Source organism: Taudactylus pleione, unplaced genomic scaffold (assembly GCF_031769625.1).
Source record: "Taudactylus pleione unplaced genomic scaffold, aTauple2 ptg000766l, whole genome shotgun sequence".
NCBI classification, from domain to species: domain Eukaryota; kingdom Metazoa; phylum Chordata; class Amphibia; order Anura; family Myobatrachidae; genus Taudactylus; species Taudactylus pleione.
Window position 1 is genome coordinate 221074 of NW_028285168.1, and position 26285 is coordinate 247358.

The 26285-nt window shown below is 44.2% G+C and overlaps 1 protein-coding gene across 4 annotated transcripts in view; it reads right to left on the bottom strand.

The window, feature by feature from the left end:
• Positions 1–26285, bottom strand: part of LOXL3 (lysyl oxidase like 3) — a 302460-nt gene that overhangs the window by 135567 nt on the left and 140608 nt on the right. For all 4 annotated transcript variants that reach the window (XM_088457549.1, XM_088457548.1, XM_088457546.1 and 1 more), the window contains exons 3-4: positions 7918–8081; positions 4162–4373 (exon numbers count right to left, since the gene is read on the bottom strand). In XM_088457549.1, the coding sequence (XP_088313675.1) occupies positions 4162–4373; positions 7918–8081 (376 nt within the window). The remainder of the gene's footprint in view (positions 1–4161; positions 4374–7917; positions 8082–26285) is intronic.

Sequence of the window (26285 nt, forward strand, 5' to 3'; positions counted from 1 at the left end):
TTGTAGTGTATGTATGAGGAGAGAGCGGTCACAGTGTCACATACAGCAGAGACCTAGGGATTGTAGTGTATGTATGAGGAGAGAGCGGTCACAGTGTCACATACAGCAGAGAGACCTAGGGATTGTAGTGTATGTATGAGGAGAGAGCGGTCACAGTGTCACATACAGCAGAGAGACCTAGGGATTGTAGTGTATGTATGAGGAGAGAGCGGTCACAGTGTCACATACAGCAGAGAGACCTAGGGAGTGTATGTATGAGGAGAGAGCGGTCACAGTGTCACATACACCAGAGAGACCTAGGGATTATAGTGTATGTATGAGGAGAGAGCGGTCACAGTGTCACATACAGCAGAGACCTAGGGATTGTAGTGTATGTATGAGGAGAGAGCGGTCACAGTGTCACATACAGCAGAGACCTAGGGATTGTAGTGTATGTATGAGGAGAGAGCGGTCACAGTGTCACATACAGCAGAGAGACCTAGGGATTGTAGTGTATGTATGAGGAGAGAGCGGTCACAGTGTCACATACAGCAGAGAGACCTAGGGATTGTAGTGTATGTATGATGAGAGAGCGGTCACAGTGTCACATACAGCAGAGAGACCTAGGGATTGTAGTGTCTGTATGAGGAGAGAGCGGTCACAGTGTCACATACAGCAGAGAGACCTAGGGATTGTAGTGTATGTATGAGGAGAGAGCGGTCACAGTGTCACATACAGCAGAGAGACCTAGGGATTGTAGTGTATGTATGAGGAGAGAGCGGTCACAGTGTCACATACAGCAGAGAGACCTAGGGATTGTAGTGTCTGTATGAGGAGAGAGCGGTCACAGTGTCACATACAGCAGAGAGACCTAGGGATTGTAGTGTACGTATGAGGAGAGAGCGGTCACAGTGTCACATACAGCAGAGAGACCTAGGGATTGTAGTGTATGTATGAGGAGAGAGCGGTCACAGTGTCACATACAGCAGAGAGACCTAGGGATTGTAGTGTCTGTATGAGGAGAGAGCGGTCACAGTGTCACATACACCAGAGAGACCTAGGGATTATAGTGTATGTATGAGGAGAGAGCGGTCACAGTGTCACATACAGCAGAGAGACCTAGGGATTGTAGTGTATGTATGAGGAGAGAGCGGTCACAGTGTCACATACAGCAGAGAGACCTAGGGATTGTAGTGTATGTATGAGGAGAGAGCGGTCACAGTGTCACATACAGCAGAGACCTAGGGATTGTAGTGTATGTATGAGGAGAGCGCGGTCACAGTGTCACATACAGCAGAGAGACCTAGGGATTGTAGTGTATGTATGAGGAGAGAGCGGTCACAGTGTCACATACAGCAGAGAGACCTAGGGATTGTAGTGTCTGTATGAGGAGAGAGCGGTCACAGTGTCACATACAGCAGAGACCTAGGGATTGTAGTGTCTGTATGAGGAGCGGTCACAGTGTCACATACAGCAGAGACCTAGGGATTGTAGTCTATGTATGAGGAGAGAGCGGTCACAGTGTCACATACAGCAGAGAGACCTAGGGATTGTAGTGTATGTATGAGGAGAGAGCGGTCACAGTGTCACATACAGCAGAGACCTAGGGATTGTAGTGTATGTATGAGGAGAGAGCGGTCACAGTGTCACATACACCAGAGAGGCCTAGGGATTGTAGTGTATGTATGAGGAGAGAGCGGTCACAGTGTCACATACAGCAGAGACCTAGGGATTGTAGTGTATGTATGAGGAGAGAGCGGTCACAGAGTCACATACAGCAGAGACCTAGGGATTGTAGTGTCTGTATGAGGAGAGAGCGGTCACAGTGTCACATACAGCAGAGAGACCTAGGGATTGTAGTGTACGTATGAGGAGAGAGCGGTCACAGTGTCACATACAGCAGAGAGACCTAGGGATTGTAGTCTATGTATGAGGAGAGAGCGGTCACAGTGTCACATACAGCAGAGAGACCTAGGGATTGTAGTGTATGTATGAGGAGAGAGCGGTCACAGTGTCACATACAGCAGAGAGACCTAGGGATTGTAGTGTATGTATGAGGAGAGAGCGGTCACAGTGTCACATACACCAGAGAGACCTAGGGATTGTAGTGTATGTATGAGGAGAGAGCGGTCACAGTGTCACATACAGCAGAGAGACCTAGGGATTGTAGTGTATGTATGAGGAGAGAGCGGTCACAGTGTCACATACAGCAGAGAGACCTAGGGATTATAGTGTATGTATGAGGAGAGAGCGGTCACAGTGTCACATACAGCAGAGAGACCTAGGGATTGTAGTGTATGTATGAGGAGAGAGCGGTCACAGTGTCACATACAGCAGAGAGACCTAGGGATTGTAGTGTACGTATGAGGAGAGAGCGGTCACAGTGTCACATACAGCAGAGAGACCTAGGGATTGTAGTGTATGTATGAGGAGAGAGCGGTCACAGTGTCACATACAGCAGAGACCTAGGGATTGTAGTGTATGTATGAGGAGAGAGCGGTCACAGTGTCACATACAGCAGAGAGACCTAGGGATTGTAGTGTACGTATGAGGAGAGAGCGGTCACAGTGTCACATACAGCAGAGAGACCTAGGGATTGTAGTGTCTGTATGAGGAGAGAGCGGTCACAGTGTCACATACACCAGAGAGACCTAGGGATTGTAGTGTATGTATGAGGAGAGAGCGGTCACAGTGTCACATACAGCAGAGAGACCTAGGGATTGTAGTGTATGTATGAGGAGAGAGCGGTCACAGTGTCACATACAGCAGAGAGACCTAGAAGAATAAGACTGAATAAGAGACACTATCAGACTCATCCATACGTATGTGAAACAAGTGCCTGCTATAGATGTATTGTGGACAGTTTTCTTCCCTTTGTCCCTAATAGAAGCATTTAGAACCCCGTGTACAGGTAGGTCCTGCATTTGCCTTTGTGGTGCATCCTAAACTTCTATCTTTATCTTATAGTTAGAAAGTGGAGAAAGACCTCAATGTGACACTATAGCAATCCAGGATAATTTCCACACCCACAATAGGTATTTTGTCTGCGATACTCGTCATCCTTGGTGACCTCCAAACTCTTCGATAAACCAATCTACTAGAATTGGAGAAAATATTCAGGAAAATTGGGGCAAAATAGAAGCAGACTGTCCTTAAAAAGGCAAATTACCTCTGCAGTCTACGATAATATAGCGTCACTTTGTTATCAGCTGGAGGTATTTTATAGACTACGTAGTAATCCACCACCAGGACAGTTTACATCCACTTGCTGTGCCTCCACTTTAATGGAACTTTTTCTATACATTCAGGGTGACCTCATGCCTATACATCACTCCACACTCAGTATTATGTCTGCCTCTCTCTGGAAATGAAAAGTTGACCTCGCCTCATAACATTAGCTACACACTCTCTCTCTCACTCTTTCCATCCAAGATAAACACCTTCTCCATCATGCCACAAAATGTGTTACCAACCAGAATGATCTCTTGCCTCTCCACCTAGCTTGTCTATCTCCCACCAACCAAAAATGACCTCCCCCTCTCCAACACTCCACCCATTTTGTCAGTCACCCTCCTCACCCAGGGTGATATTCTCCTTCCCCATCACTCCACCAAACTTAACTTGTCTGTCACCTTCCTCACCAAAAGTGACCTCCACCCTTTCATCACTCCACCCAATTTGTGACATTATTCATGCAAAGGTGAAAACCTCCCCCTCTACATCTGAACCTAACTTATCTGCCACCCTCCTCACCAAAAGTGACCTCCACCCCCTCTATATCTCCACCTAAGTTATCTTCCACCCTCCTCACCAAAAGTGACCAGCTTCCTCCACCCAACTTGGGTGTTACCATACTTGCCCATAGCAACCTCCTCTCTCTCTAACACTCCACCCAACTTCTGTCACCATACTCATCCAGGGTAACTTGCTCTCTCTCCATTACTCCACCCAACATGTCTGTCACCCTCATCTATGGTAATCTCTCCAACCAACTTTTATGTTGCCCTACTCACCCAGGGCGACCTTCTCCATTACTCCACCCAACTTGTGTACAATCTCCTCAACCAAGATGACCTTCCTTCTTCTCCATCACCCCACTAAATAAGGGTGTCTCCCTACTCACTCAGGGTAACTTCCTCTCTCTCCATTGCTCCCCCCTCCAGGGTAACGCTTCTCTCTTACTTGTAGAAGTTTTTGTTGAATTTCTTCTCCGATGGGAATCCCAGCATTCCACAGACCACGTGACTGTTCTTCGGACTCCACCCCTCATCACACACCTGTTCCCAGGTGTCCCTGTAATTAATCTCCAAAATCCCCTCATTGATGGGAAGACGATTCTTAGCATTAGCAATCACAGGGCGCAGACGTATTTCCTCCACCTGCCTCTGTTCGGTCTGTTGAGACATTTAAACCAAATAAAAAACATGGTCAGTGACCAATTCCTCCAAAGCCGTATTTATGTCATTTATACAAATATTCTCCTGACATGTGGCTTAATGTAGCATCTCACAATAAAGGATGTTTTCTGTTCCACAAAGGGCTGAATTTCACATGACGTAAAAAAGGCACCGGATAGGCCTATTACCGGAACTACTTCCATGTGCAATATATAGGAAAGAGCACATCTAGGTATAAGTGTATATAGGAAAGTGCACATCTAGGCGTAAGTGTATATAGGAAAGAGCACATCTAGATGTAAGTGTATATAGGAGTGCGCACATCTAGGTGTAAGTGTATATAGGAAAGTGCACATCTAGATGTAAGTGTATATAGGAGTGTGCACATCTAGGTGTAAGTGTATATAGGGAAGTGCACATCTAAATCTAACTGTATATAGGGAAGTGCACATGTAGGTGTAAGTGTATATGGGAGTGTGCACATCTAGGTGTAAGTGTATATATGTGTGCGCACATCTAGGTGTAAGTGTATATAGGAGTGTGCACATCTAGGTGTAAGTGTATATAGGAGTGTGCACATCTAGGTGTAAGTGTATATAGGAAAGAGCACATCTAGGTGTAAGCTTATATAGGAGTGTGCACATCTAGGTGTAAGTGTATATAGGAAAGAGCACATCTAGGTGTAAGTGTATATAGGAAAGAGCACATCTAGGTGTAAGTGTATATAGGAAAGTGCACATCTAGGTGTAAGTGTATATAGGAGAGAGCACATCTAGGTGTAAGTGTATATAGGAAAGGGCACATCTAGGTGTAAGTGTATATAGGAAAGTGCACATCTAGGTGTAAGTGTATATAGGAGAGAGCACATCTAGGTGTAAGTGTATATAGGAAAGGGCACATCTAGGTGTAAGTGTATATAGGAAAGGGCATGTGGCCGGAGGCAGGCCACACGGGGTTAATGGCTGCCACAGCAGTGAAGGGGTTAACCCCCGTGCTGTGCCGCCATTTTTAAAAGGACAAAAAGGCGCCAGGCGCCCATTGTAAATGTATACTCTGCGCTATGCGCTGAGTGTTAAGTGTGTTTTTAAGGTTTTATATGCAGCGGCCTCCACTCGCTGCACTGGGGGAGTGTAGGTAGAGTGTGTCATGGCCGCTGCGGGACAGGGAGAGCCAGCTCCCACTGCGACCAGCACTGACACAGTTACGGTCCCAGTGAGGACACAGTTTAAAAGCACACTGCACATGGTTCATAGTAAACTGTATTAAAGTATATATGTATTGCTGTAATGCACTGCAGCTGATCTGCAATGCATTAGTGCATGAGGAAACGTATATTTAATAGGCTGTGCACTATATGGTTTAAATGTATATTTTGTAGAGAAAATGCACTTATTGAATATATGCCTGTATATGACATGACCAGCCTCTGTGTCTGCAGATACTAGATGCTGATTGTGATTCCCTTAGCAGGAGGTGTGATGAATAGGGTGACTGGAAGTTCTCTGTATGAAGGTGTGAATGGTGTCATATAGCCAAACACTACATGTACAGAACTTCCTTTGAAAAGACAATTTGTTTTTAAGAACCTTTTGGATGTCACTGAATGTGATAAGGTTGGAAATGAAAAACTGATTGATAAGGATGAATGTAAATTACTATTTCCTGTGACATGTTATACCAACATTTTAGGAGACAGTATAATGTATGATAAATCAGTTTGTGTTGGTGGATTAGGAAGGAGGATATTGAGAGACTCCTTTGAAATGTAATATGTTGCTAATTTATGTTCTATGAGAGAGCCTGATTGGCTAGAAGGAGCACAGGGTGGATTTGCCCCCCTGTGATGTTGTGTGTAAGAATGACATAAAAAGAGGGACTGTGAGCCCTGTATGTGTACAACCCTGTAACTTCTATGAGGAGGAGACCTGCTGATAAGATTCCTGTATGTGGTACATCTTTGAAAATCCTTTGTGGAGAATTGCTGTTTGATTTCTGTGTGATATTCCCCTTCAGACGGAAGGGAGGGACTTCTTTAAGACATTGAGCAAATAAACACCGTTTGCCTTGACTTCAATGGTATCTCAATCCTGCGACCAACAGAAAAACGCCAAAACGCTATTCCGTTCTCCTGCTGTTCTGGGTAAGAGCTCCGTGTCTCCAAGTTCAAGCCCTCTGCCAGCTACCGTGCAGACCTGGTCCATTGCGAGGGATCAGGTGGGAACAGCCGACACCAAACAGGAGGTGTGTCCGCAGTTAGTCAAACGCATACGCAGCAGAAGCGGTTCCAGGTGCCGATGTAGCAGCCTGAGTGTACCTAATAAGCGGTTCCAAACGCCGATGGTAGAGTTTGGTGGTGGCAGCATCGTTAAACGCCCACGGCGCAGTGGGCGGAGTCAGGGACAGGCGGTCACTGACGGTGAGTGGGAGTCCAAAAGCGCTAAACCGTGACCAGGGACGGCCTAGGCGAAAGGCGTCCGGTCACAGGGCACATCTAGGTGTAAGTGTATATAGGAAAGAGCACAACTAGGCGTAAGTGTATATAGAAAAGAGCACATCTAGGTGTAAGTGTATATAGGAAAGAGCACATCTAGGTGTAAGTGTATATAGGAAAGAGCACAACTAGGCGTAAGTGTATATAGAAAAGAGCACATCTAGGTGTAAGTGTATATAGGAAAGAGCACATCTAGGCGTAAGTGTATATAGGAAAGAGCACATCTAGGTGTAAGTGTATATAGGAAAGAGCACATCTAGGTGTAAGTGTATATAGGGAAGAGCACATCTAGGTGTAAGTGTATATAGGAAAGTGCACATCTAGGTGTAAGTGTATATAGGAAAGAGCACATCTAGGTGTAAGTGTATATAGGAGAGTGCACATCTAGGTGTAAGTGTATATAGGAAAGAGCACATCTAGGTGTAAGTGTATATAGTAGAGAGCACATCTAGGTGTAAGTGTATATAGTAGAGAGCACATCTAGGTGTAAGTCTATATAGGAAAGAGCACATCTAGGTGTAAATGTATATAGTAGAGAGCACATCTAGGTGTAAGTTTATATAGGAGAGAGCACATCTAGGTGTAAGTGTATATAGGAGTGTGCACATCTAGGTGTAAGTGTATATAGGGCAGATCACATCTAGGTGTTACTGTATACAGGGAAGAGCATGCCTAGGTGTAAATGTATACAGGGATAGGACAATGTGTTGTCGTCCGTTGTGATTTTTGTCCCCTGTAGAAGGTATGTACCTTACGTTCCCCATTATCAATGGTTTGCACTGATGTCCATTTATATTCTAGTCCTGGATCTTGCTATATTCTTATTTACCGACCTGGCTGAAAGGACAGAGACTGCTGAGATAGAACAATCGATGTCAATGTCGATGTTCTGTTTGTTTTTCTGGCCTGCGATGGTAAGAACCTGATGTTTTCCGCCACCAGCGGTATCCTCAATGTCTCATCCTCCCTATAGCTCTCTCGGATATAATAGTCAGACGCACAGAGATAGAATATATGTATTTCTAGGGGGCCATAAGAGAACCTCATTACCTCAATAGTGTTGGGTTCCACATAACCTGGAATCCTCTCATCTTTGCAGATAACGCCAGCGTCCTCTTCGTGTGTGCAGTCACTGTTCCCCCAACCACGGGAATTGCAGTCTGTAATACTTTTCTCAGACCCCGAACAAATCACATTATCCAGCCAGATACGACCTTAATGAAGCAAAAAACAACCTGGTAACAATATTTAAACACAGAATGCATTTATGTATTATATAAACCTTATACACACCGCCTGCAGGTCATTATATACACCTTATACACACAGAATGCATTTATGTATTATATAAACCTTATACACACCGCCTGCAGGTCATTATATACACCTTATATACCCACACAGCCTGCAGCTCATTCTATACACCATATACACACACAGCCTGCAGATCATTCTATACACCTTATACACACACATAGCCTGCAGATCATTCTATACACCTTATACGCACACACAGCCTGCAGCTCATTCTATACACCGTATACACACACACAGCCTGCAGCTCATTCTATACACCGTATACACACACACAGCCTGCAGCTCATTATATACACGGTATACACACACACAGCCTGCAGCTCATTCTATACACCTTATACACACAGCCTGCAGCTCATTCTATACACCTTATACACACAGCCTGCAGCTCATTCTATACACCTTATACACAGACACACAGCCTGCAGCTCATTCTATACACCTTATACACACACACAGCCTGCAGCCCATTCTATACACCTTATACACACACACACACACAGCCTGCAGCTCATTCTATACACCTTATACACACACAGCCTGCAGCTCATTCTATACATATTATACACACACACACAGCCTGCAGCTCATTCTATACACCTTATACACACACAGCCTGCAGCTCATTCTATACATATTATACACACACACACAGCCTGCAGCCCATTCTATACACCTTATACACACACACACACAGCCTGCAGCTCATTCTATACACCTTATACACACACAGCCTGCAGCTCATTCTATACATATTATACACACACACACAGCCTGCAGCTCATTCTATACACCTTATACACACACACAGCCTGCAGCTCATTCTATACACCTTATACACACACACACAGCCTGCAGCTCATTCTATACACCTTATACAAACAGCGTGCAGCTCATTCTATACACCTTATACACACACAGCCTGCAGCTCATTCTATACACCTTATACACACACACAGCCTGCAGCTCATTCTATACATCTTATACACACACACACAGCCTGCAGCTCATAATATACACCTTATACAAACAGCCTGCAGCTCATTCTATACACCTTATACACACACACAGCCTGCAGCTCATTCTATACACCTTATACACACACAGCCTGCAGCTCATTCTATACACCTTATACACACACACAGCCTGCAGCTCATTATATACACCTTATACACACACAGCCTGTAGCTCATTCTATACACCTTATACACATGCACACACACAGCCTGCAGCTCATTCTATACACCTTACACACACACACAGCCTGCAGCTCATTCTATACACCTTATACACACACACAGCCAGCAGCTCATTCTATACTCCTTATACACACAGCCTGCAGCTCATTCTATACACACACACAGCCTGCAGCTCATTCTATACACCTTATACACACACACAGCCTGCAGCTCATTCTATACACCTTATACACACACAGCCTGCAGCTCATTCTATACACCTTATACACACACACAGCCTGCAGCTCATTCTATACACCTTATACACAGCCTGCAGCTCATTCTATACACCTTATACACAGCCTGCAGCTCATTTTATACACATTATACACACAGCCTGTAGCTCATTCTATACACCTTATACACACACACAGCCTGCAGCTCATTCTATACACCTTATACACACACAGCCTGCAGCTCATTCTATACACCTTATACACACACACAGCCTGCAGCTCATTCTATACACCTTATACACACACACAGCCTGCAGCTCATTCTATACACCTTATACACACACACAGCCTGCAGCTCATTCTATACACCTTATACACACACACAGCCTACAGCTCATTCTATACACCTTATACACACACACAGCCTACAGCTCATTCTATACACCTTATACACACACAGCCTGCAGCCCATTCTATACACCTTATACACACACACAAACAGCCTGCAGCTCATTCTATACACCTTATACACACACAGCCTGCAGCTCATTCTATACATCTTATACACACACACAGCCTGCAGCTCATTCTATACACCTTATACACAGACACAGGCTGCAGCTCATTCTATACACCTTATACACACAGCCTGCATCTCATTCTATACACCTTATACACACACACAGCCTGCAGCTCATTCTATACACCTTATACACACACACAGCCTGCAGCTCATTCTATACACCTTATACACACACACAGCCTGCAGCTCATTCTATACACCTTATACACACACACAGCCTGCAGCTCATTCTATACATCTTATACACACACACACAGCCTGCAGCTCATTCTATACACCTTATACACACAGCCTGTAGCTCATTCTATACACCTTATACACACACAGCCTGTAGCTCATTCTATACACCTTATACACATGCACACACAAAGCCTGCAGCTCATTCTATACACCTTACACACACACACAGCCTGCAGCTCATATTATACACCTTATACACACACACAGCCTGCAGCTCATTCTATACTCCTTATACACACAGCCTGCAGCTCATTCTATACACACACAGCCTGAAGCTCATTCTATACACACACACACAGCCTGAAGCTCATTCTATACACCTTATACACACACACACAGTCTGCAGCTCATTCTATACACCTTATACACACACACAGCCTGCAGCTCATTCTATACACCTTATACACACACACAGCCTGCAGCTCATTCTATACACCTTATACACACACACAGCCTGCAGCTCATTCTATACACCTTATACACACACAGCCTGCAGTTCATTATATACACACACAGCCTGCAGCTCATTCTATACACCTTATACACACATCCTGTAGCTCATTCTATACACCTTATACACATGCACACACACAGCCTGCAGCTCATTCTATACACCTTACACACACACACAGCCTGCAGCTCATTCTATACACCTTATACACACACACACAGCCTGCAGCTCATTCTATACTCCTTATACACACAGCCTGCAGCTCATTCTATACACACACACAGCCTGCAGCTCATTCTATACACCTTATACACACACACAGCCTGCAGCTCATTCTATACACCTTATACACACACAGCCTGCAGCTCATTCTATACACCTTATACACACACACAGCCTGCAGCTCATTCTATACACCTTATACACAGCCTGCAGCTCATTCTATACACCTTATACACAGCCTGCAGCTCATTTTATACACATTATACACAGCCTGTAGCTCATTCTATACACCTTATACACACACACAGCCTGCAGCTCATTCTATACACCTTATACACACACACAGCCTGCAGCTCATTCTATACACCTTATACACAAACACAGCCTGCAGCTCATGCTATACACCTTATACACACACAGCCTGCAGCTCCTTCTATACACCTTATACACACACACAGCCTGCAGCTCATTCTATACACCTTATACACACACACAGCCTGCAGCTCATTCTATACACCTTATACACACACACAGCCTGCAGCTCATTCTATACACCTTATACACACACACAGCCTGCAGCTCATTCTATACACCTTATACACACACACAGCCTACAGCTCATTCTATACACCTTATACACACACACAGCCTGCAGCTCATTCTATACACCTTATACACACACACAGCCTGCAGCTCATTCTATACACCTTATACACACACACAGCCTGCAGCTCATTCTTTACACACACAGCTTGCAGCTCATTCTATACACATTATACACACACACAGCCTGCAGCTCATTCTATACACCTTATACACACACAGCCTACAGCTCATACTATACATCTTATACACACACACAGCCTGCAGCTCATTCTATACACCTTATACACACACATAGCCTGCAGCTAATTCTATACACCTTATACACACACACAGCCTGAAGGTCATTCTATACACCTTATACACACACAGCCCACAGCTCATTCTATACACCTTATACACACACAGCCTGCATCTCATTCTATAAACCTTATAAACACACAGCCTGCAGCTCATTCTATACACCTTATACACAGCCTGAAGCTCATTCTATACACCATATACACACAAAGCCTGCAGCTCATTCTATACACCTTATACACACACAGCCTGCAGCTCATTCTATACACCTTATACACACAGCCTGCAGCTCATTCTATACACCTTATACACACACACAGCCTGCAGCTCATTCTATACATCTTATACACACACACACACAGCCTGCAGCTCATTCTATACACTTTATACACACAGCCTGCAGATCATTCTATACACCTTATACACACAGCCTGCAGATCATTTTATATACCTTATACACACACAGCCTGCAGCTCATTCTATACACCTTATACACACACACAGCCTGCAGCTCATTCTCTACACCTTATACACACACACAGCCTGCAGCTCATTTTCTACACCTTATACACACACACAGCCTGCAGGTCATTCTATACACCTAATACACACACAGCCTGCAGCTCATTTTCTACACCTTATACACACATGCAGCCTACAGCTCATTCTATACACCTAATACACACACAGCCTGCATCTCATTCTATACACCTTATATACACACACACAGCCTGCAGGTCATTCTATACACCTTATACACAGCCTGCAGCTCATTCTATACACCTTATACACATGCACACACACAGCCTGCAGCTCATTCTATACACCTTATACACACACACAGCCTGCATCTCATTCTATACACCTTATACACACACACAGCCTGCAGCAAATTCTATACACCTTATACACACACAGCCTGCAGCTCATTCTATACACCTTATACACACACACACAGCCTGCAGCTCATTCTATACACCTTATACACACACACAGCCTGCAGCTCATTCTATACATCTTATACACACACACACACACACACACACAGCCTGCAGCTCATTCTATACACCTTATACACACACACAGCCTGCAGCTCATTCTATACACCTTATACACACACACAGCCTGCAGCTCATTCTATACACCTTATACACAGCCTGCAGCTCATTCTATACACATTATACACACACACAGCCTACAGCTCATTCTATACACCTTATACACACACAGCCTGTAGCTAATTCTATACACCTTATACACACACACAGCCTGCAGCTCATTCTAAACACCTTATACACACACACAGCCTGCAGCTCATTCTATACACCTTATACACACACACACAGCCTGCAGCTCATTCTATACACCTTATACACACACACAGCCTGCAGCTCATTCTATACACTTTATACACACACACAGCCTGCAGCTCATTCTATACACCTTATATACACACACAGCCTGCAGCTCATTATATACACCTTATACACACATACACAGCCTGTAGCTCATTCTATACACACACAGCCTGTAGCTCATTCTATACACCTTATACACATGCACACACACAGCCTGCAGCTCATTCTATACACCTTATACACACACACACAGCCTGCAGCTCATTCTATACACCTTATACACACACACAGCCTGCAGCTCATTCTATACACCTTATACACACACAGCCTGCAGCTCATTCTATACACCTTATACACACACACAGCCTGCAGCTCATTCTATACTCCTTATACACACAGCCTGCAGCTCATTCTATACACACACACGGCCTGCAGCTCATTCTATACACCTTATACACACACACACAGCCTGCAGCTCATTCTATACACCTTACACACACACACAGCCTGCAGCTCATTCTATACTCCTTATACACACAGCCTGCAGCTCATTCTATACACACACACAGCCTGCAGCTCATTCTATACACCTTATACACACACACAGCCTGCAGCTCATTCTATACACCTTATACACACACACAGCCTGCAGCTCATTCTATACACCTTATACACACACAGCCTGCAGCTCATTCTATACACCTTATACACACACACACAGCCTGCAGCTCATTCTATACACCTTATACACACACACACACAGCCTGCAGCTCATTCTATACACCTTATACACAGCCTGCAGCTCATTCTATACACATTATACACACAGCCTGTAGCTCATTCTATACACCTTATACACACACACAGCCTGCAGCTCATTCTAAACACCTTATACACACACACAGCCTGCAGCTCATTCTATACACCTTATATACACACACACAGCCTGCAGGTCATTCTATACACCTTATATACACACACAGCCTGCAGCTCATTCTATACACCTTATACACACACAGCCTGCAGCTCATTCTATACATCTTCTACACACACACAGCCTGCAGCTCATTCTATACACCTTATACACAGCCTGCAGCTCATACTATACACCTTATACACACAGCCTGCAGCTCATTCTATACACCTAATACACACACACACAGCCTGCAGCTCATTCTATACACCTTATACACACACACAGCCTGCATCTCATTCTATACACCTTATACACACACAGCCTGCAGCTCATTCTATACACCTTATACACACACACAGCCTGCAGCTCATTCTATACACCTTATACACAGCCTGCAGCTCATTCTATACACCTTATACACACACACAGCCTGCAGCTCATTCTATACACCTTATACACAGCCTGCAGCTCATTCTATACACCTTATACACAGCCTGCAGCTCATTCTATACACCTTATACACACACACACAGCCTGCAGCTCATTCTATACACCTTATACACACACACAGCCTGCAGCTCATTCTATACACCTTATACACACACAGCCTGCAGCTCATTCTATACACCTTATACACACACACAGCCTGCAGCTCATTCTATACTCCTTATACACACAGCCTGCAGCTCATTCTATACACACACACGGCCTGCAGCTCATTCTATACACCTTATACACACACACACAGCCTGCAGCTCATTCTATACACCTTACACACACACACAGCCTGCAGCTCATTCTATACTCCTTATACACACAGCCTGCAGCTCATTCTATACACACACACAGCCTGCAGCTCATTCTATACACCTTATACACACACACAGCCTGCAGCTCATTCTATACACCTTATACACACACACAGCCTGCAGCTCATTCTATACACCTTATACACACACAGCCTGCAGCTCATTCTATACACCTTATACACACACACACAGCCTGCAGCTCATTCTATACACCTTATACACACACACACACAGCCTGCAGCTCATTCTATACACCTTATACACAGCCTGCAGCTCATTCTATACACATTATACACACAGCCTGTAGCTCATTCTATACACCTTATACACACACACAGCCTGCAGCTCATTCTAAACACCTTATACACACACACAGCCTGCAGCTCATTCTATACACCTTATATACACACACACAGCCTGCAGGTCATTCTATACACCTTATATACACACACAGCCTGCAGCTCATTCTATACACCTTATACACACACAGCCTGCAGCTCATTCTATACATCTTCTACACACACACAGCCTGCAGCTCATTCTATACACCTTATACACAGCCTGCAGCTCATACTATACACCTTATACACACAGCCTGCAGCTCATTCTATACACCTAATACACACACACACAGCCTGCAGCTCATTCTATACACCTTATACACACACACAGCCTGCATCTCATTCTATACACCTTATACACACACAGCCTGCAGCTCATTCTATACACCTTATACACACACACAGCCTGCAGCTCATTCTATACACCTTATACACAGCCTGCAGCTCATTCTATACACCTTATACACACACACAGCCTGCAGCTCATTCTATACACCTTATACACAGCCTGCAGCTCATTCTATACACCTTATACACAGCCTGCAGCTCATTCTATACACCTTATACACACACACACAGCCTGCAGCTCATTCTATACACCTTATACACACACACAGCCTGCAGCTCATTCTATACACCTTATACACACACAGCCTGCAGCTCATTCTATACACCTTATACACACACACAGCCTGCAGCTCATTCTATACTCCTTATACACACAGCCTGCAGCTCATTCTATACACACACACGGCCTGCAGCTCATTCTATACACCTTATACACACACACACAGCCTGCAGCTCATTCTATACACCTTACACACACACACAGCCTGCAGCTCATTCTATACTCCTTATACACACAGCCTGCAGCTCATTCTATACACACACACAGCCTGCAGCTCATTCTATACACCTTATACACACACACAGCCTGCAGCTCATTCTATACACCTTATACACACACACAGCCTGCAGCTCATTCTATACACCTTATACACACACAGCCTGCAGCTCATTCTATACACCTTATACACACACACACAGCCTGCAGCTCATTCTATACACCTTATACACACACACACACAGCCTGCAGCTCATTCTATACACCTTATACACAGCCTGCAGCTCATTCTATACACATTATACACACAGCCTGTAGCTCATTCTATACACCTTATACACACACACAGCCTGCAGCTCATTCTAAACACCTTATACACACACACAGCCTGCAGCTCATTCTATACACCTTATATACACACACACAGCCTGCAGGTCATTCTATACACCTTATATACACACACAGCCTGCAGCTCATTCTATACACCTTATACACACACAGCCTGCAGCTCATTCTATACATCTTCTACACACACACAGCCTGCAGCTCATTCTATACACCTTATACACAGCCTGCAGCTCATACTATACACCTTATACACACAGCCTGCAGCTCATTCTATACACCTAATACACACACACACAGCCTGCAGCTCATTCTATACACCTTATACACACACACAGCCTGCATCTCATTCTATACACCTTATACACACACAGCCTGCAGCTCATTCTATACACCTTATACACACACACAGCCTGCAGCTCATTCTATACACCTTATACACAGCCTGCAGCTCATTCTATACACCTTATACACACACACAGCCTGCAGCTCATTCTATACACCTTATACACAGCCTGCAGCTCATTCTATACACCTTATACACAGCCTGCAGCTCATTCTATACACCTTATACACATGCACACACACAGCCTGCATCTCATTCTATACACCTTATACACACACACAGCCTGCATCTCATGCTATACACCTTATACACACACACAGCCTGCAGCTCATTCTATACACCTTATACACACACAGCCTGCAGCTCAGTCTATACACCTTATACACACACAGCCTGCAGCTCATTCTATACACCTTATACACACACAGAGCCTGCAGCTCATTCTATACACCTTATACACACACACAGCCTGCAGCTCATTCTATACACCTAATACACAGCCTGCAGCTCATTCTATACACCTAATACACAGCCTGCAGCTCATTCTATACAACTTATACACACACAGCCTGCAGCTCATTCTATACACCTTATACACACACAGCCTGCAGCTCATTCTATACACCTTATACACACACAGCCTGCAGCTCATTCTATACACCTTATACACACACAGCCTGCAGCTCATTCTATACACCTTATACACACACACAGCCTGCAGCTCATTCTCTACACCTTATACACACACACAGCCTGCAGCTCATTCTCTACACCTTATACACACACACAGCCTGCAGCTCATTCTCTACACCTTATATACACACACACACAGCCTGCAGCTCATTCTCTACACCTTATATACACACACACACAGCCTGCATCTCATTCTATACACCTTATACACACACAGCCTGCAGCTCATTCTATACACCTTATACACACACAGCCTGCAGCTCATTCTATACACCTTATACACACAGCCTGCAGGTCATTCTATACACCTTATACACACACACAGCCTGCAGCTCATTCTATACACCTTATACACAGCCTGCAGCTCATTCTATACACCTTATACACAGCCTGCAGCTCATTCTATACACCTTATACACATGCACACACACAGCCTGCATCTCATTCTATATACCTTATACACACACACAGCCTGCATCTCATGCTATACACCTTATACACACACACAGCCTGCAGCTCATTCTATACACCTTATACAGACACAGCCTGCAGCTCAGTCTATACACCTTATACACACACAGCCTGCAGCTCATTCTATACACCTTATACACACACACAGCCTGCAGCTCATTCTATACACCTTATACACACACACAGCCTGCAGCTCATTCTATACACCTAATACACAGCCTGCAGCTCATTCTATACACCTAATACACAGCCTGCAGCTCATTCTATACAACTTATACACACACAGCCTGCAGCTCATTCTATACACCTTATACACACACAGCCTGCAGCTCATTCTATACACCTTATACACACACAGCCTGCAGCTCATTCTATACACCTTATACACACACAGCCTGCAGCTCATTCTCTACACCTTATACACACACAGCCTGCAGCTCATTCTATACACCTTATATACACACACAGCCTGCAGCTCATTCTCTACACCTTATATACACACACACAGCCTGCAGCTTATTCTATACACCTTATATACACACACACGCAGCCTGCATCTCATTCTATACACCTTATACACACACACAGCCTGCATCTCATTCTATACACCTTATACACACACAGCCTGCAGCTCATTCTATACACCTTATACACACACAGCCTGCAGCTCATTCTATACACCTTATACACACAGCCTGCAGGTCATTCTATACACCTTATACACACACAGCCTGCAGCTCATTCTATACACCTTATACACACACACAGCCTGCAGCTCATTCTATACATCTTATATACACACACACAGGCTGCAGCTCATTCTATACACCTTATACGCACACAGCCTACAGCTCATTCTATACACCTTATACACACACACAGCCTGCAACTCATTCTATACACCTTATACACACACACAGCCTGCAGCTCATTCTATACACAGCCTGCAGCTCATTCTATACACCTTATACACACAGAATGCATTTATGTATTATATAAACCTTATACGCACACAGCCTGCAGCTCATTCTATACACCTTATACACAGCCTGCAGCTCATTCTATACGCCTTATACACACACACAGCCTGCAGCTCATTCTATACACCTTATACACAGCCTGCAGCTCATTTTATACACATTATACACAGCCTGTAGCTCATTCTATACACCTTATACACACACACAGCCTGCAGCTCATTCTATACACATTATACACACACACAGCCTGCAGCTCATTCTATACACCTTATACACAAACACAGCCTGCAGCTCATGCTATACACCTTATACACACACAGCCTGCAGCTCATTCTATACACCTTATACACACACACAGCCTGCAGCTCATTCTATACACCTTATACACACACACAGCCTGCAGCTCATTCTATACACCTTATACACACACACAGCCTGCAGCTCATTCTATACACCTTATACACACACACAGCCTGCAGCTCATTCTATACACCTTATACACACACACAGCCTACAGCTCATTCTATACACCTTATACACACACACAGCCTGCAGCTCATTCTATACACCTTATACACACACACAGCCTGCAGCTCATTCTTTACACACACAGCTTGCAGCTCATTCTATACACCTTATACACACACACAGCCTGCAGCTCATTCTATACACCTTATACACACACACAGCCTGCAGCTCATTCTTTACACACACAGCTTGCAGCTCATTCTATACACATTATACACACACACAGCCTGCAGCTCATTCTATACACCTTATACACACACAGTATACAGCTCATACTATACATCTTATACACACACACAGCCTGCAGCTCATTCTATACACCTTATACACACACATAGCCTGCAGCTAATTCTATACACCTTATACACACACACAGCCTGAAGGTCATTCTATACACCTTATACACACACAGCCCACAGCTCATTCTATACACCTTATACACACACAGCCTGCAGCTCATTCTATACACCTTATAAACACACAGCCTGCAGCTCATTCTATACACCTTATACACAGCCTGAAGCTCATTCTATACACCATATACACACAAAGCCTGCAGCTCATTCTATACACCTTATACACACACAGCCTGCAGCTCATTCTATACACCTTATACACACAGCCTGCAGCTCATTCTATACACCTTATACACACACACAGCCTGCAGCTCATTCTATACATCTTATACACACACACACACACAGCCTGCAGCTCATTCTATACACTTTATACACACAGCCTGCAGATCATTCTATACACCTTATACACACAGCCTGCAGATCATTTTATATACCTTATAGACACACAGCCTGCAGCTCATTCTATACACCTTATACACACACACAGCCTGCAGCTCATTCTCTACACCTTATACACACACACAGCCTGCAGCTCATTTTCTACACCTTATACACACACACAGCCTGCAGGTCATTCTATACACCATATACACACACACAGCCTGCAGCTCATTCTATACACCTTATACACACACAGCCTGCATCTCATTCTATACACCTTATATACACACACACAGCCTGCAGGTCATTCTATACACCTTATACACACACACAGCCTGCAGCTCATTCTATACACCTTATACACACACAGCCTGCATCTCATTCTATACACCTTATATACACACACACAGCCTGCAGGTCATTCTATACACCTTATACACACACACAGCCTGCAGCTCATTCTATACACCTTATACACACACACAGCCTGCAGCTCATTCTATACACCTTATACACACACACAGCCTGCAGCTCATTCTATACACCTTATACACATGCACACACACAGCCTGCAGCTCATTCTATACACCTTATACACACACACAGCCTGCATCTCATTCTATACACCTTATACACACACACAGCCTGCAGCTCATTCTATACACCTTATACACACACAGCCTGCAGCTCATTCTATACACCTTATACACACACACACAGCCTGCAGCTCATTCTATACACCTTATACACACACACAGCCTGCAGCTCATTCTATACATCTTATACACACACACACACACAGCCTGCAGCTCATTCTATACACCTTATACACACACACAGCCTGCAGCTCATTCTATACACCTTATACACACACACAGCCTGCAGCTCATTCTATACACCTTATACACAGCCTGCAGCTCATTCTATACACATTATACACACACACAGCCTACAGCTCATTCTATACACCTTATACACACACAGCCTGTAGCTAATTCTATACACCTTATACACACACACAGCCTGCAGCTCATTCTAAACACCTTATACACACACACAGCCTGCAGCTCATTCTATACACCTTATACACACACACACACAGCCTGCAGCTCATTCTATACACCTTATACACACACACAGCCTGCAGCTCATTCTATACACCTTATACACACACACAGCCTGCAGCTCATTCTATACACCTTATATACACAGCCTGCAGCTCATTCTATACACACACAGCCTGTAGCTCATTCTATACACCTTATACACATGCACACACACAGCCTGCAGCTCATTCTATACACCTTATACACACACACACAGCCTGCAGCTCATTCTATACACCTTATACACACACACAGCCTGCAGCTCATTCTATACACCTTATACACACACAGCCTGCAGCTCATTCTATACACCTTATACACACACACAGCCTGCAGCTCATTCTATACTCCTTATACACACAGCCTGCAGCTCATTCTATACACACACACAGCCTGCAGCTCATTCTATACACCTTATACACACACACACAGCCTGCAGCTCATTCTATACACCTTACACACACACACAGCCTGCAGCTCATTCTATACTCCTTATACACACAGCCTGCAGCTCATTCTATACACCTTATACACACACACAGCCTGCAGCTCATTCTATACACCTTATACACACACACAGCCTGCAGCTCATTCTATACACCTTATACACACACAGCCTGCAGCTCATTCTATACACCTTATACACACACACACAGCCTGCAGCTCATTCTATACACCTTATACACACACACACACAGCCTGCAGCTCATTCTATACACCTTATACACAGCCTGCAGCTCATTCTATACACATTATACACACAGCCTGTAGCTCATTCTATACACCTTATACACACACACAGCCTGCAGCTCATTCTAAACACCTTATACACACACACAGCCTGCAGCTCATTCTATACACCTTATATACACACACACAGCCTGCAGGTCATTCTATACACCTTATATACACACACAGCCTGCAGCTCATTCTATACACCTTATACACACACAGCCTGCAGCTCATTCTATACATCTTATACACACACACAGCCTGCAGCTCATTCTATACACCTTATACACAGCCTGCAGCTCATACTATACACCTTATACACACAGCCTGCAGCTCATTCTATACACCTAATACACACACACACAGCCTGCAGCTCATTCTATACACCTTATACACACACACAGCCTGCATCTCATTCTATACACCTTATACACACACAGCCTGCAGCTCATTCTATACACCTTATACACACACACAGCCTGCAGCTCATTCTATACACCTTATACACAGCCTGCAGCTCATTCTATACACCTTATACACACACACAGCCTGCAGCTCATTCTATACACCTTATACACAGCCTGCAGCTCATTCTATACACCTTATACACAGCCTGCAGCTCATTCTATACACCTTATACACATGCACACACACAGCCTGCATCTCATTCTATACACCTTATACACACACACAGCCTGCATCTCATGCTATACACCTTATACACACACACAGCCTGCAGCTCATTCTATACACCTTATACACACACAGCCTGCAGCTCAGTCTATACACCTTATACACACACAGCCTGCAGCTCATTCTATACACCTTATACACACACACAGCCTGCAGCTCATTCTATACACCTTATACACACACACAGCCTGCAGCTCATTCTATACACCTTATACACACACAGACTGCAGCTCATTCTATACACCTAATACACAGCCTGCAGCTCATTCTATACAACTTATACACACACAGCCTGCAGCTCATTCTATACACCTTATACACACACAGCCTGCAGCTCATTCTATACACCTTATACACACACAGCCTGCAGCTCATTCTATACACCTTATACACACACAGCCTGCAGCTCATTCTATACACCTTATATACACACACAGCCTGCAGCTCATTCTATACATCTTATATACACACACACAGCCTGCAGCTCATTCTATACACCTTATACGCACACAGCCTACAGCTCATTCTATACACCTTATACACACACACAGCCTGCAACTCATTCTATACACCTTATACACACACACAGCCTGCAGCTCATTCTATACACAGCCTGCAGCTCATTCTATACACCTTATACACACAGAATGCATTTATGTATTATATAAACCTTATACGCACACAGCCTGCAGCTCATTCTATACACCTTATACACAGCCTGCAGCTCATTCTATACGCCTTATACACACACACAGCCTGCAGCTCATTCTATACACCTTATACACAGCCTGCAGCTCATTTTATACACATTATACACAGCCTGTAGCTCATTCTATACACCTTATACACACACACAGCCTGCAGCTCATTCTATACACATTATACACACACACAGCCTGCAGCTCATTCTATACACCTTATACACAAACACAGCCTGCAGCTCATGCTATACACCTTATACACACACAGCCTGCAGCTCATTCTATACACCTTATACACACACACAGCCTGCAGCTCATTCTATACACCTTATACACACACACAGCCTGCAGCTCATTCTATACACCTTATACACACACACACAGCCTGCAGCTCATTCTATACACCTTATACACACACACAGCCTGCATCTCATTCTATACACCTTATACACACACAGCCTGCAGCTCATTCTATACACCTTATACACACACACAGCCTACAGCTCATTCTATACACCTTATACACACACACAGCCTGCAGCTCATTCTATACACCTTATACACACACACAGCCTGCAGCTCATTCTATACACCTTATACACACACACAGCCTGCAGCTCATTCTTTACACACACAGCTTGCAGCTCATTCTATACACATTATACACACACACAGCCTGCCATTCTATACACATTATACACACACACAGCCTGCAGCTCATTCTATACACCTTATACACACACAGCCTACAGCTCATACTATACATCTTATACACACACACAGCCTGCAGCTCATTCTATACACCTTATACACACACATAGCCTGCAGCTAATTCTATACACCTTATACACACACACAGCCTGAAGGTCATTCTATACACCTTATACACACACAGCCCACAGCTCATTCTATACACCTTATACACACACAGCCTGCAGCTCATTCTATACACCTTATAAACACACAGCCTGCAGCTCATTCTATACACCTTATACACAGCCTGAAGCTCATTCTATACACCATATACACACAAAGCCTGCAGCTCATTCTATACACCTTATACACACACAGCCTGCAGCTCATTCTATACACCTTATACACACACACAGCCTGCAGCTCATTCTATACACCTTATACACAGCCTGCAGCTCATTCTATACACCTTATACACACACACAGCCTGCAGCTCATTCTATACATCTTATACACACACACACACACAGCCTGCAGCTCATTCTATACACTTTATACACACAGCCTGCAGATCATTCTATACACCTTATACACACAGCCTGCAGATCATTTTATATACCTTATAGACACACAGCCTGCAGCTCATTCTATACACCTTATACACACACACAGCCTGCAGCTCATTCTCTACACCTTATACACACACACAGCCTGCAGCTCATTTTCTACACCTTATACACACACACAGCCTGCAGGTCATTCTATACACCATATACACACACACAGCCTGCAGCTCATTCTATACACCTTATACACACACAGCCTGCATCTCATTCTATACACCTTATATACACACACACAGCCTGCAGGTCATTCTATACACCTTATACACACACACAGCCTGCAGCTCATTCTATACACCTTATACACACACAGCCTGCATCTCATTCTATACACCTTATATACACACACACAGCCTGCAGGTCATTCTATACACCTTATACACACACACAGCCTGCAGCTCATTCTATACACCTTATACACACACACAGCCTGCAGCTCATTCTATACACCTTATACACACACACAGCCTGCAGCTCATTCTATACACCTTATACACATGCACACACACAGCCTGCAGCTCATTCTATACACCTTATACACACACACAGCCTGCATCTCATTCTATACACCTTATACACACACACAGCCTGCAGCTCATTCTATACACCTTATACACACACAGCCTGCAGCTCATTCTATACACCTTATACACACACACACAGCCTGCAGCTCATTCTATACACCTTATACACACACACAGCCTGCAGCTCATTCTATACATCTTATACACACACACACACACACACAGCCTGCAGCTCATTCTATACACCTTATACACACACACAGCCTGCAGCTCATTCTATACACCTTATACACACACACAGCCTGCAGCTCATTCTATACACCTTATACACAGCCTGCAGCTCATTCTATACACATTATACACACACACAGCCTACAGCTCATTCTATACACCTTATACACACACAGCCTGTAGCTAATTCTATACACCTTATACACACACACAGCCTGCAGCTCATTCTAAACACCTTATACACACACACAGCCTGCAGCTCATTCTATACACCTTATACACACACACACAGCCTGCAGCTCATTCTATACACCTTATACACACACACAGCCTGCAGCTCATTCTATACACCTTATACACACACACAGCCTGCAGCTCATTCTATACACCTTATATACACACACAGCCTGCAGCTCATTATATACACCTTATACACACAGCCTGTAGCTCATTCTATACACACACAGCCTGTAGCTCATTCTATACACCTTATACACATGCACACACACAGCCTGCAGCTCATTCTATACACCTTATACACACACACACAGCCTGCAGCTCATTCTATACACCTTATACACACACACAGCCTGCAGCTCATTCTATACACCTTA